The sequence below is a fragment of the Physeter macrocephalus genome, chromosome 16, assembly GCF_002837175.3.
Source record: "Physeter macrocephalus isolate SW-GA chromosome 16, ASM283717v5, whole genome shotgun sequence".
Lineage (NCBI taxonomy): Eukaryota > Metazoa > Chordata > Mammalia > Artiodactyla > Physeteridae > Physeter > Physeter macrocephalus.
Window position 1 is genome coordinate 54860052 of NC_041229.1, and position 14817 is coordinate 54874868.

At 39.7% G+C, this 14817-nt stretch overlaps 1 protein-coding gene across 2 annotated transcripts in view; it reads left to right on the plus strand.

Moving 5' to 3' along the window:
* Window positions 1-10409, plus strand: part of ALG8 (ALG8 alpha-1,3-glucosyltransferase) — a 29550-nt gene extending 19141 nt beyond the window's left edge. For both annotated transcript variants that reach the window (XM_007122209.3, XM_007122210.4), the window contains 8 exons: window positions 871-997; window positions 1259-1362; window positions 2502-2622; window positions 4844-4983; window positions 6196-6335; window positions 7685-7782; window positions 8334-8406; window positions 9772-10409. In XM_007122209.3, coding sequence (XP_007122271.1) covers window positions 871-997; window positions 1259-1362; window positions 2502-2622; window positions 4844-4983; window positions 6196-6335; window positions 7685-7782; window positions 8334-8406; window positions 9772-10003 — 1035 coding nt within the window. In that variant the 3' untranslated portion in view covers window positions 10004-10409. The remainder of the gene's footprint in view (window positions 1-870; window positions 998-1258; window positions 1363-2501; window positions 2623-4843; window positions 4984-6195; window positions 6336-7684; window positions 7783-8333; window positions 8407-9771) is intronic.
* Window positions 10410-14817: the final 4408 nt, after the last annotated feature.

Consider the following 14817-nt stretch of genomic DNA (forward strand, 5'->3'; position numbering starts at 1 on the left):
GAAATGATTATCACAATAAGTTTAGTGAACATCTGTCATCTCATAAAGATACAAAATTAAAGAAATAGAAAAAAATTTTGATGAAAACTCTTAGGATTTGCTCTGTTAACAACTTTCATATATAACATACAGTAGTGTTATTTATATTTATCATGTTATATATTACATCCCTAGTACTTATTTATCTTATAGCTGGAGGTTTGTACCTTTTGACTGCCTTCATTCAGTTCTCCGTCCCCCATTCCCCACCTTTGGTAACTACAAATCTGATCTCTTTTTCTTAGAGTTTGTTTTTGCTAGTTGTTACACAACATAGTGATTCAATATTTCTATCCATTTCAAAATGATCACCACATAAGTCTAGTTACAATCTGTCACCATACTAAGATATGACAATATAGTTATTGAATTTCCCACACTGTACATTTCATACCCATGACTCATTTATTTTGCAACTAGAAGTTTGTACTTAATCTCTTAGTCTCCCTCACCTATTTCTTTCCTTCCCTCACCCATTTATCTTAAGCATTTAAAAATGTACAGTTCAGTAATGGTAAGTATATTCACAGTGTTGTGCAACCAGTCTCCAGTGTTTTTATTTTTTAATAAACTTTATTCTTTTAAATAATTTTAGCTTTACAGGAAAGTTGCAAAGATAATAAGAGTTCCTGTACCCCCTCACTCATTTTCCCCTAATGTTACCATCTTATGGTACATTCATCAAGACTAAGAAACCAACCTTGGTACACTCAGATTTCACCAGTTTTTCCACTAACATCCTTTTTCTGTTCCAGAATCCAATCCAGGATACTACATTATTGTGTTTAGTCTACCCTGAATTTTGAATTATTTACCTTTTAAATCTCCTAGAAAAGGCATATGGAAGGAGCATTTCTCTTTGCTGTTCTCCTACATTTCAAGCACATCTACCTCTATGTAGCACCAGCTTACGGTGTATATTTACTGCGATCTTACTGTTTCACTGCAAATAAACCAGGCAAGTTTTAGTGATCATTTTATTTTTTCTTTATTTTATTTTATCTTGACTTGGTGGCTTGCTTTGTGAGAGGGTTTTATGAGGCACAACGGGTATCTCTCAGCTATTGATCCTATAAACCCTTTACCCATTCTGATTTTTCTCTGCTCTTGCCACATCATAAAGATTGGTGTACTATCATGGGATGCTTCTAGTTTTGGCATATTGTATAAGTTATGGCTTTCCACGTGCCTGGTTAATGATAATGTTCCTTTTCTGTAGATGGGTCCATCCGATGGAACAGCTTCAGTTTTCTCCGTCTTATTTCCCTGGGACTAATTGTTTTCCTAGTTTCTGCTCTTTCGTTGGGTCCTTTTCTAGCCTTGGTAAGTCTTTTATTTGTTATAAAGAATACATGTTTGTTGTTATTTAGAAAAAAATAATAAAGCCAGGAATATATAAAATAAGGAAAACTACTCCTTTTTTACTCCTTCCCACTATGACTCCCCAAAGATAGGATGTTATTCTTTCAGACATTTTTGTGCTTATGCAAATATGTATGTGCATATATTTGTATGTTTAACTATATGTCTCACACAGACACACACACACAGAGTTGCTAATAATTAGTCACAGATTTCCATATTTGCTAATTTGCTTGTTTGCTATACTTTATTTGTAACCTCAAAATCAATACTCACAGGGGCTTCCCTGGTGGCGCAGTGGTTGGGAACCTGCCTGCTAATGCAGGGGACATGGGTTCGAGCCCTGGTCTGGGAGGATCCCACATGCTGCGGAGCAACTAGGCCCGTGAGCCACAACTACTGAGCCTGCGCGTCTGGAGCCTGTGCTCCTCAACAAGAGAGGCCGCGATAGTGAGAGGCCTGCGCACCACGATGAAGAGTGGCCCCCGCTTGCCACAACTAGAGAAAGCCCTCGTACAGAAACGAAGACCCAACACAGCAAAAATAAATAAATTAATTAATAAACTCCTACCCCCAACATCTTCTTAAAAAAAAAAAATCAGTACTCACAGTGCTTTCACAGTCATTCATTGACAGCAAACATTCTAAAGTGTCTAGAATGTTACAGATGTTCAACAGGTGTTTTTCTTTTTTCACTTCTTCCCTCATGCTGAATTCAACTAATTAGTTTTAATTTCTGCTAAAATTGGGAAACACTGCATCTCTCATCAAGCCTTCCCTGCCGTCCCCTTCTCTTCAGTAAACTTGGTAAAGCTGCAGTCTGCGTTCTCCTTTGCCCCTTATAAATTCTTCCATTATTATACTTATAATAGTATTGGACTGGTATTCAAAGTACTCTGATGTATCTTGTCCCACTTAACAGATGAGAAGGTTGGAGAAAAAAGAGGTTCTGTGAACTGTTCAGGATCACACAACTACTTCCTTGTACAAAAACCGGAACTCAGACCTCATAACTTTCTACACACTATGCCATAGATAGTACCCTAGTTCTCTTTTTGAATTTAGAAACGATTGATCACTGTTTAATCTCTTTTCAACAGAACCAACTGCCTCAAGTCTTTTCCCGACTCTTCCCTTTCAAGAGGGGCCTCTGCCACGCGTATTGGGCCCCAAACTTCTGGGCTTTGTACAGCGCTTTGGACAAAATGCTTTCCATCATCGGTATGGTAGCAAGCCTTCTTACTTTTTTTTTTCCTTTGGCTGTGCTGTGCGGCTTGTGGGATCTTAGTTCCCCGACCAGGGATTGAACCCTGGCCCCAGCAGTGAAAGCACTGAGTCCTAACCACTGGACCGCATGGAATTCCCTAAGCCTTCTTACTTAGACTATGAATATTGAAAGAACTAGTCACATTGACAAATGGGAAAACCTGTTTTGTGTTTTGAATGTGGCTGAGCTGTTTGTTCTCCAGCCCTGCGTTTCAGCTTTCAGAATGAACAGGGGAGTGGTTCTAGGGACTGAGACTTCATTGCAGGAAACAGACTGCATTCCTTATAAAAGCTCTTTGTGGCAGTGAGGTTGTTGCTCCTTTCCTTGGGGAAAAAAATAAACTTTTTAGACATTTTTAAAAGGTAATTTTACCTTAAGCAAAACGTTTTTCAGTAGTTATAGCCTTAGTTTTAAACTTAAAACTGTGAAGAAGCAGGAAAGAAGAATGTGTAAGTTGTGACTGGGTATTAAGCCAATAAGGAAAATGATGGCCATGCATTTTAACATGAGCTGAGAAGAAAGGGAAAACTTAGGCTATGCTTTTAAGTTTGAGGTGTGATGAAAAAGAATTTATAACCTTTAGATGGTTCTGAAAATAACTCTGTGGAACAACTCACAGTCTCATTTGTGAATACAGCCTAGCTTGATGGAAGATGGCAGGATCAAGAGAAGGATAGGTAAACTTTTCTGTAATGGGACAGACAGTAAATATTTTAGGCTTTGCAGGCCACATAAGATTTTGTTTACAACCTTTAAAAACGTAAAAACCTGTGTGAGAAACAAATGCAACAATAAAGAAGTGCTAGGCTGTCAGTAGCAGGGGCTTTGGAACCAGAACTGGGTTCGATTCTTCCACGTATTAGTTGTGTGACTTAGGCACATTACTCATCTCTCTGTGCCTCAGGGGGGCAAAAAGTAATGGCTACAAAGCCCTTGGCACAAGGTAGATGCTTAATGCGTGGTGGCTGCTATTACTGTTTTGGCTGCATACTTACAGGAAATCGTAATTTGGTATTATTGCTCACCCACTGAGTCCAGCCTTGATGTACATGGCATCTTATAAAGTAAGTTCTTAACATTTCTAAAAGCTTTAAACAACCAGCATGATATGAGGTACAAGGGTCGCTTGCCTTATCTGAGTCAGGAAACTGTTGTACCTCACCTTGTATATCTGTCTCCTCAAGGATGTCGTGAATGGAAAGTCAGTGGCAGGTTAGGCAACTCTGTTTCAGGCAAACAGTTATTAGCTTTAAGAGAGAATCAGCAGGCTGAAGGAAAAAGGGACAAGGTGAATGAATAGAAAATATTTTGGTAGTCTACACCTTTCCCACATTTCACTAATTTTCAACGGCATTAGACAGGGCCATTCAGGTGCTCAGACTGTCCCTGACTGTTCTGTTAGCTTTTTTGGGCTGGGACTTGCATCATTATCCTGAGACTTGGTTCATTTAGTAAGTATTTCTTGAACTCCTGTGTGCTGGGGATAGAAATAAATTAATTGTCATTCCTGCCTTTAAGGAACCGAGTATAGTAGAGGAAATGAACATATGTACAGATATAGTGCAGTGTGGTGAACAGAGACATGTATAACAGACCTTAGCCCACAAGAAAATCAGCTCTACTTCCTGAGTTAGGAGCTTTCTCAGATGAGTAAGTGAATTAGGAGTTAACTTTGCAAAGTGAGTAGGCCATTCTAAGCAAAGGGAGTAGTCTGTGCAAAAGGACACAGGTGTCACAGTGGTATGTCGGCTCATTGTGGCCAAGCTGTATTTAACAAGGTGGAGTAGATGAGACTGGAGAGGTGGGAGGGGGCTAGATCATGGAAGACACTATGTGCTATGCTTAGGAATGTGGACTTTATCCCATAGGCAAGGAAGGATTCAAAGCTGGCCTGTGACGTGGTAGACCTGTATTTTAGAAAGCTTGCTTCATTTTAGAGGTGAGAGCATATTGCTGTTCATGCTGCCTGCCAGCAAGGTTTCCTGTTCCAATACAGACAGCTGCAGTCTAAACTAGAGGCATTTTAGCTAGAATGGTGCAGGACTGAGTTAATGAAATCTTGACCTTGAAACAGTCTTAAGATTTAGTAGCTTATTTTTTTCCCTCAAGGAATTGATTGGTAAAATATGGTGTGCCATTAATCAAAACAAAATAAAATGTCTTTTTACTCTGTAGGTTTAGAACTGAAACTTCTTGACCCCAGCAAGATTCCCAAGGCCTCAATGACAAGTGGTTTAGTTCAGCAGTTCCAACACACAGTCCTTCCCTCAGTGACACCCTTGGCCACCCTTATCTGCACTCTGATTGCCATATTGGTAAGAATTCACACGTGGTCCTCATTTCTTGAGTTTTCTCTGCTTTTCTTTTGTGTGGCTGGTTGAATTTTAACTTTCAAGTTTTCCCAACTGTAGGATAAATTCCATGGCTGTAATCCTGCTGCAGATTGAGGCATTTCCTATTCTTAGGGTAACTTTGAACACTGTAAGGAAGGATTACTAGTAAAGCCTCTTTGAGAGAGGTTCTCACCACAGGCTAATAGACCATCTGTTCACCATCAGATGAGGAAGAAAGAAAAGCCCAGGGGAGGGAACTTGGACCACACCATGGAGAAAGAGGACAATGTAGTAGGGACATCAGGTTTTTGTTTTCATCCATGGCTAACTAATAAAAACTCTGAATTTGTCTGTACTGCATGGATATTTTGTGATGATGATAATGAATTGAGAGAGTCAACAATGGCTGTCTGAGCATCAGATAAGAATCTTATATGAATCAGATGCTGTTATAGGCATCATTCATAGCTGTGTTTATTTCTTAGTGATCATGATGCCCTCAATTTCATGATATAATTTTAGTAAAATTCAACATAAATAACTTAATCATATCTAATTACACTCAGTTTTAATTTTGGTTTCTAAACCATCAAATTTACTCACAAGACACCTGACCCCACTTAATTATGTGGCAGTACTGGTAGGTAGTTAAGCTCTTTTGGCCTACTTATCCACATGTTCTGAATTTAAAACTTTTTTCCTAAAACTTCAGCCTTGTAAGCTGCATATGGAAGGCCATGGTTTTGTTGTAAATTACACTCCAGCCCACAAAGTTAGGTGTTTGTTTATTAATATGCTAAGATCTAATTTATTATTAGCTCCACAATATCGATGAACTTTTGTAGTTTGACCTAATATGTTCAGTGACTATTAATTAACTAATTATGAAGGTGTAATTAGGAGTTATACTGGATATCCTAGAACTTAATTATCATTTCATATTAATTTTAATGAATAGAATTAATTTTCATGTGTTAAATATATATTTCCAAATGCCTTTTTTTTTTCTGAGTAGTTGTTTTTATGTTAACTTTTGGTGGACTGTTCACAAAGCAAATTATCCCAGTTTGATGGAAAATAGTCTTAAGAGCTACTGTTTTTCAGAGATGATGTAAATTATATTCACCTGAACAATGTTTCAGTAAAGCCTATTTTAAATGATACTGAAGTCTTATCTTTGCCTATTGTTTCTAGCCCTCTATTTTCTGTCTTTGGTTTAAACCTCAAGGGCCCAGAGGCTTTCTCCGATGTCTAATTCTTTGTGCCTTGAGCTCCTTCATGTTTGGGTGGCACGTCCATGAAAAAGCCATACTCCTTGCAGTCCTCCCAATGAGGTAAGCAGATAGCTCAGTCAGTCAACATTTCTGGCATATTTCACAGTGATCCTGTTGTTTTCCATTTGATCTGTCGCTTCTTGACATGTTCAGTGGGATAGGCAAAGGCAAAGACACATGGGAACAGATTTATACCAGGACAGAATGGGGATGTTTAACTTGGGATCCTTGTACCTGTGTAGGTTCTAAGGTATGCAAAACTGCCTGTATTGTTCCTGCATTTTTTGGTAAGGGGTACTGTAGTGATTAAGCGCCATGATACCAGGCTGTTACTTCTGGCTATTGAATGGCAGCATAGTATGGAAAAAGCATGGACTTTGGTGTCATCACACCTGTGAAAATAAGGTCCCACAGCTCCTTGTTAAGTGTTGTTAGTCAAAGTTAGGATTGAGTCCATTATGGAATAATACCTAACACGTACAGCACTTCAGATTTTTCAGAACTGTTTTTGTTGTTAGTTGGTTTTTTTGGGGTGGAGGTTGTTGTTTTGTTTTGTTTTGCATTCTTTCTTTTGAGCCTCACAGCAACCTTTAAGATAATTAGGATAAATGGATATCATCCCCTGTCTTCACATCTGCAGATGGGGCTCAGAGTTTAGGTGACTTATCCAAAGTCACACAGCTAGCAAATAGCAGGGTTAGGACTTAAACCTGAATCTTATCATGCTGAATCTTAAGATCTTTTCACTGTGCCATGCTAAAAAAAAAAAAAAGCATTTTAAATGCAGTTGTGTCCATTTTATATACAACTGAAACCCAATTAGATAGATTGTAATAGAATTAGCCTTTTTCTTAAGATTTTTCTTAAATCCTGAGAGAAATCATTTAAGCTCTGAAAGAACATTAAGCAAATTTGTCAGATCAGGATGTGGCTTGTCTGGGTTCATTTAGCAACTTGGAGTTTCCAAATTAAAAAATAGAGAAAAACTTCTAATGTCTTTAGTTAGAATTCTTATTAAACACCAGCAGGTATGGGGCATTGTCCAAGAGAAGGACCATAGGGCTGGAAATAAAACTCCAAGTCCTGCTTCTCTAGCTGCCACCACTAGGCAGTTCCCAATCCCACAATATTCCTTTCTTTGAGGAGGCAGTTACTCCGAGAGGCAAGATTCTTTTTTGAATGTGTTCCATGACTCAGTGTGGTGGTGCATTCTTCTTTGTATTGCTTAAAGTTTCCCACTGAAAAAATTCATATTCTCAATTGAATTGGACTTGTAGCAAAGATCAGTATGTTATTTTATGCATAAGCCAGTTCTAGAAATAATAGTAGATGCAGGTTATTCCAGCTATTTGCAAGTATAAGCTTCATTTGATGTTTTAAGGAATTATTATAAGAATTTTTATTTTTAGCCTCTTATCTGTGGGAAAAGCAGGAGATGCTTCGATGTTTCTGATTCTGACCACAACAGGACACTATTCCCTCTTCCCTCTGCTCTTCACTGCACCAGGTAAGTAGCTTCTTTGAAGAGAGAGCTGTTTAATTGCCATGGCTTTTCATCAGAGCCTTACTGATCAATACTGTCTGATCGGGCTTCCCTGGTGGCTCAGTGGTTGAGAATCCGCCTGCCGATGCAGGGGACACGGGTTCGTGCCCCGGTCCGGGAAGATCCCACATGCTGCGGAGGGGCTGGGCCCGTGAGCCATGGCCGCTGAGCCTGCGCGTCCAGAGCCTATGCTCCGCAACGGGAGAGGCCACGACAGTGAGAGGCCAGCGTACTGCAAAAAAAAAAAAAAAAAAAAATACTGTCTGATCGGTACTATCTGATTTAAACAACCTTAAAATCTCTTAGAAAGAGAGAGCTCATCCATTCTTTTAAATAAAACCTCCAACATGTCCCCAATTCTCAGTATCTTTACATGTCACAAAAATGCACAGTTAAGCTCAGAATGCATTACTAGCACTATATAGCTGTGTCATTGTGATTATATTCCCTTAAGTACCATAAACCTTTCTCTTACCAACTTAATTATCATATGTACTTTTTTATTCTCTTAACAGAACTTCCCATTAAAATCTTACTCATGTTACTGTTTACCATCTATAGTATTTCCTCACTGAAGACTCTATTCAGGTAATCTAAAAAAAAGTGCATTTAAAATGATATTTACTCTTGTGAAATGTTTACTCCTAAATGATTGATAAGCCTTTTAAATTTTATTTTTTAAGTTTTAATAGTAATATCACAACATTACAAAATATCAGCAGATAGCAGGAGAAATTACCCATATTCCATCACTCTCACATGGCAACATAGGTCATGGCTTTAGTTTGGGGAAATATTTGAGGAGGGACTACCCAGCTTAAATTAAAACTTTATATGAAAACTAAAAAATGGAATGTAAAATATGCATTATGAGTAAAACCACATAAATACAGATGCTTAAAACCAAAAGATATGTAAAAAATTCTTACATATCTTAGAATTATGGGTGGAATTTTTTTCTTTTCTAAACTTAATGTTACCTATATAATTTTTTAAAGCTTGCTTATGGATTATATCTCATTGTGTTCATGAAACCTCAAATGCTTAATTATATGAAAACTCAATTATAACCATATGACTCAGCAATTCCACTCTTAGGTATATACCCAAAAGAACTGAAAATAGGGACTCAAACAGATACTTGTACATCAGTGTTCATTGCAGTTTTATTCACAGTAGCCAAAAGGTAGAAATAGCCCGAATGTCCATCAACAAATGAATGGATAAACAAAATAGTATATTTACATATAATGGAATATTAGTTATCCAGAAAGAGGAATGAAGCTCTGATATGTACTACAACATGGATGAACCTTGAAAACTTAGGCTAAGTGCAATAAGCCAGACACAAAAAGGACAAATACTGTATGATTTCATTTACATGAAATATCTAGACTAGGGAAATTCATAGAGACAGAAGGTAAATTAGTAGGTATGAGGACTGGTGAGAGCAATGGTGGTGCTGGATAGGGAGTTATTATTGCTTAATATTTCCAGAGATTCTTTTTGGGGTTTTGAAATGTTTTGAAAGTGGATATTGACACAACATTGTCTATATACTTAATACTACTTAATTATATACTTAAAAATGGTTAAAACACCAAATTTTATATTATTTTACCAAAACAAAAAATTATGTGTCGTTTACCACATTCTTATTCCAATATCACACTATCCAACCCCCTTTCCTCTTCCAAATGCATAGCTAATTCTTTCTCAGCAACTTCAGCTAAGTGACAACATAGATGATGGTTGGGTAAATTTGGATTGTTGAATTAATGTAATGATATATCTTTATCATTTTTTTTTAATGTGAAATTTAATGCATGCTTTTGACTTTAGCTTTATCTGTACTTCACATCACGACAGTGCAGGTGAGAAGCTTTAGCTGAGAAATGTTTGCAGAAGCAGAATGACTCATCTAAAATCAGACTCCTCTCGTTTTTTCTTCAGAAAAGAAAAACCTCTTTTTAATTGGATGGAAACTTTCTACCTCCTTGGCCTGGGGCCTCTGGAAGTCTTCTGTGAATTTGTATTCCCTTTCACCTCTTGGAAGCTGAAGTACCCCTTTATCCCTTTGTTACTGACCTCAGTGTATTGTGCAGTGGGCATCACATATGCTTGGTTCAAACTGTATGTTTCAGTATTGACTGACCCTCCTGTTGGCAAGACAAAGAAGCAATGAATAAAGGAACTGCTTGGATGTATTCCAAGCAATTATTTCATGGGAAATTAATCAGAACTTGAAGAAAGTTGCTGGTGGCATGAACCATTCATTTCAGTAAATCTGTTTGAGGACCATTCTTCTAAACTTGGCCTTGCCCAGCTTAGCAACCTGATTGTCACCATGGTGAGAAGCCACTTGTCCTCCATAAGCAGTGAAACACATCTGAAACAAATCTCGCCTTCCCCTATTAAAATTGTCTGAGATCATGGAGACTGCTTTGCTTGCTCTAGGCAAGGAGGGAGTCTGATCAACAGCTTGATTATCTGTAGCCTGTGATAACCATTGTCAGGGTATAAAGCATAATTAGAATTATGTGCTAAGGGAAATATAAATAAACTACCATTTTGTATTTCTGCACAAAAAATTTTTGGATCATTTCCAGCTCCAACATTTTCCTGTTGGCACGCACACAAGCAAGTGGCGTGCACTGTCCCCATTCTGTACACCTTGTTCCAGGAGATTTTTTTTTCATTGAAATTATACATTGACAATACTCACAAAGCCAGGGAGAATATTTAATGAACTGTTTGGCCTGTCAGCAGAGACTATAAACCACATCTACTCTTATATTAGTTAAGGACATCTTGTACAGTTCATTTATTCTAAAAGCAAGTACTGCAATTTTGATAAGGCTACTCCTTCTCAAACTTTCCTCATGTGAAAAGATTTAAGGGTTTTTTGCAGCCCAGTCTTGTCCTCCCCCCACCTTGAGAGTACTTCATACACCTTATCCAAGACACCCCGTTTGCCTAATACCTGCTACACATTCAAATTCAACCAACATTTATCTAGCTGACACTAGGAACTTTCACACATTTTATTTACCCCTTGTCCCCTAAGAAGATCAGAGAGAGACCAAGGTCAATAGAATCCTGGGATGCTAATCCAGCTATCCCATCTCTTAAATTCACTCTATTTTCCCAGACTTCTTTTGAGTCTCATTCAGAGATAAGATGGGGATTTTTGCCAAAGGGGGAGGGAGGGAAGTACGGCCCCTCTAGCCTGTAATCCTCACCACAGTCCCCCTTGCACCCTATGCTCCCGCTGTCCCAACAACTTAGATTTCCCAGTGTGCCATGCTATTTCGTACTTCTGCTTCCTTTCATTCTTGCCACTTCCTTTCTTTCCTCTCTCTACTGACTTTTCTACCCTATCATCTGATTGTCTGAACTTCTTCAAGATTCAACTTCACTGCTACCGTATCTATAAATATAAATGTAATCCAGTGTAATGATTAAGAGTAGGGGCCTTGGGGCTTCCCTGGTGGTTCAGTGGTTAAGACTCTGTGCTCCCAGTGCAGGGGACCTGGGTTTGATCCCTGGTCAGGGAACTAGATCCCAAATGCCACAACTAAGAGTTTGCCTGCTGCAACTAAAGATCCCGCATGCCACAAGGAAGATCCCATGTTCCACAACAAAGACCTAATGCAGCCAAATAAATAAATAAAATAAGTATTAAAAAAAAAAAAAAAGAATAGGGGCCCTGTGGGAATTCCCTGGCACACACAAAAAAAGAGTAGGGTCCCTGAAATCACACAGCCTGATTTTAGATCTTGCCTCCATGATTTTTTTTAATCTGTAGTCAAGTTATTTAACCATCCGTTGCCTCAATGTCCTCATTTCTAAAATTACAAAAAATTTAGAACCCTGCTTAGCACATATTACGTGTTCAATAAATATCATTTAAAGGAATTCCCTGACGGTCCAGTGGTTATGACTCTGCACTTTCACTGCTGAGGGCCCAGGTTCAATCCCTGGTCAGGGAACTAAGATCCCTCAAGCTGCGCAGTGCGGCCAATAAATAAATATCTGAGGGCTTCCCTGGTGGCGCAGTGGTTGAGAGTCCACCTGCCGATGCAGGGGACACGGGTTCGTGCCCCGGTCCGGGAAGATCCCACATGCAGCGGAGCGGCTAGGCCCGTGAGCCATGGCCGCTAAGCCTACGCATCCGGAGCAAAAAAAAAAAAAAATCTGATATTTTTACGAGTCCTTCCCCTCTACCTTCTCTCCCTCTCCCCCAGAATTGAGTACCCCACCATGTGCTCCCAGGCCAGGGGTCTACTTCTACTATTAACGGCTGTAATAATTGTTTATCTGTTTTCCTCCGGAGACTAACAATTTGACAGCAGAGACCACACTTGTCTTGATAGTCCCAGTTTTTGGCACAGTTGAATGAATGAAGTGCACCACACAGGCCAAGATTAAAATCTAAATGTTTAGTAGCACCAGCAGTAACACAAGGGACCCAGTGTAGTTCCTCATATCTTTGCCAATTGGTATGCAAACAAAAAAAGATGAATTTGGATGCCTCTCAACAAGGCCAAATTTACTTATGCTTTGTAGGTTGTTACTGTCAAAGTGATGTGATGTCAGAACTGGAAGAGCTCATCTGGTGCAGAGGTTTCCAAAATGTTCTGCAGAGCCTTGGAAGTTCTTGAGAGCTGCCTCAGAGGGTCTGGGCCCTGAATCATCTTCAACCAAAGCAAATATGCTTTGATCTATTATATATGAGGCATCATGTAAGTTTTTGTTTGACTTAAGGATTCAAAGTCTAAATATAGTCTTTAAAGCACTTCAACCCCTTATATTACCAGGAGGGCAATGGCTCCAGAGACTGAGGAAAAGCTTGTTGATGCCAACACAGACTTCCTCCCTACAGCCCGGGACTCTCCCAAGCACTATACTTTGTATTCATGTATTTAAACTTTGCAAAAACATGAGTGGTTTTCAACAGTAAATTCCTAGGTTTCAGCAGTTAACTAAATAAATGAAAGTGCCATTTCAAAATGTTTTGAAATCTAGAATTAAGTCAAAAACAAGCAAAGGTTACTATCAAAATTTAAACAAGATGTATAAGAAACCCATTTTTTACCTGCTTTTAATTTATTTGCAATGTACCCAAATTTAACAAGAGGAAGGAAAAGAAAAGTGGGAGGAACTTGGTATTCTTGGTCACCGTATCTTTCCCTGGGTTGAGGGGATAGAGCCAGAACTGTGAGGGAACTATGGAAGATGCACTCTTTCCAGCCCAACACTGTCATAGTTTTCCTTGTTAATGATTTCCATCTAGAAACTATTCTTTGTGGAGGAATCACTTCAGTGTCAGAGAGGATTGCCCCCTGTGTATAGTCCATGCAGCTTGTTTGCATTTAATGGGAGAAAAAAAGTTCTATTAAAATATAACCTTTGTAAAAGATGTTTTACTCTTAAGTAGTTCGATGAAATTATTCTTCCAGTATGATCATGGTAAAAAAAAAAATTCTTTTGACCCATCTACCCCCTTTTTCGTGCTTGAAAGAAATGGGCTACGGGGACTTCCCTGGTGGTCCAGTGGTAAAGAATCCGCCTTCCAGTGCAGGGTAACGCAGGTTCGATCCCTGGTCGGGGAACTAAGATCCCACATGCCGTGGGGCAACTAAGCCCGCGTGCCGCAACTACTGAGCTCATGCACCTCAACTACCAAGCTCGTGCGCCTCAACGAGAGAGCCAGCATGCCGCAAACTACAGAGCCCGTGCACCCTGGAACCGGTGCACCACAACTAGAGGGAACGCCCACACACCACAACTAGAGAGAAGCCCGTGTGCCGCAACGAAGAGCCCATGCACTGCAACTAAGACCTGATGCAGCCAAAAAAAAAAAAAAAAAGAAATGGGCTACTGTGCTAATGGCAACTGAACTTAGAACAATTTTATAAACCTCAAAAACCTGAATCAATATAGCCATTAGTTTCTCACAATAAGGTCCCATATTCAGCATCCCCACTTTATAGAAATGTCAATAAATGTACTAAAAAATTTTTTTTCAGTCTCAGGAGTGTTGACTGCAAGAAAAACACACAACATAGGAGGAGTTGTTTTAGTTTTATTCAGGGACCTTACTAAGGACTTTAGCCTAGGAAATGGCCTCTCAGTAACTCTGAGAGAACAGCTCTGAAGAGGTAGGGGGAGATTCAAGTATATATGTGACTTTGGGGCTAGGGAATACATACAGTCAAGTATACATCTTGGTAAAAGATTACTGCAAATCACAAAGAACAGATATCTCAGGTTAATGATTTTAGTGCTTTTCTATGTAAAGGAAGATGCAAGAATCAGGGTTCATTAAAATTCTTCCGATTGGAACCAAGATGGCGGAGTAGAAGGATGTGCTCTTACTCCCTCTTGCGAGAGCACCAGGATCACAACTAGCTGCTGGACAGTCATCGACAGGAGGACACTGGAACTCACCAAAAAAGATACCCCACATCCAAAGACAAAGGAGAAGCCACAGTGAGATGGTAGGAGGGGTGCAATCACAGTAAAATCAAGTCCCATAACTGCTGGGTGGCTGACTCACAGACTGGAGAACACTTATGCCACAGAAGTCCACCCACTGGAGTGAAGGTTCTAAGCCCCACATCAGGCTTCCCAACCTGGGAGCCTGGCAACGGGAGGAGGAATTCTGAGAATCAGACTTTGAAGGCTACTGGGATTTGACTGCAGGACTTCAACAGAACTGGGGGAAATGGAGACTCCACTTTTGGAAGGCACACACAAAGTGGTGTGTGCATCGGACCCAGGGGAAGGAGCAGTGACCCCAGGGAAGACTGAAGCAGACCTACCTGCTAGTGTTGGAGGGTATCCTGGGGAGATGGGGTGTGGCTGTGCTTCACCGTGGGGACAAGGACACTGGCAGCAGAAGTTCTGGGAAGTACTCCTTGGCATGAGCCCTCCCAGAGTCCGCCTTTAGCCCCACCAAAGAGCCCAGGTAGGCTCCAGTATTGGGTTGCCTCA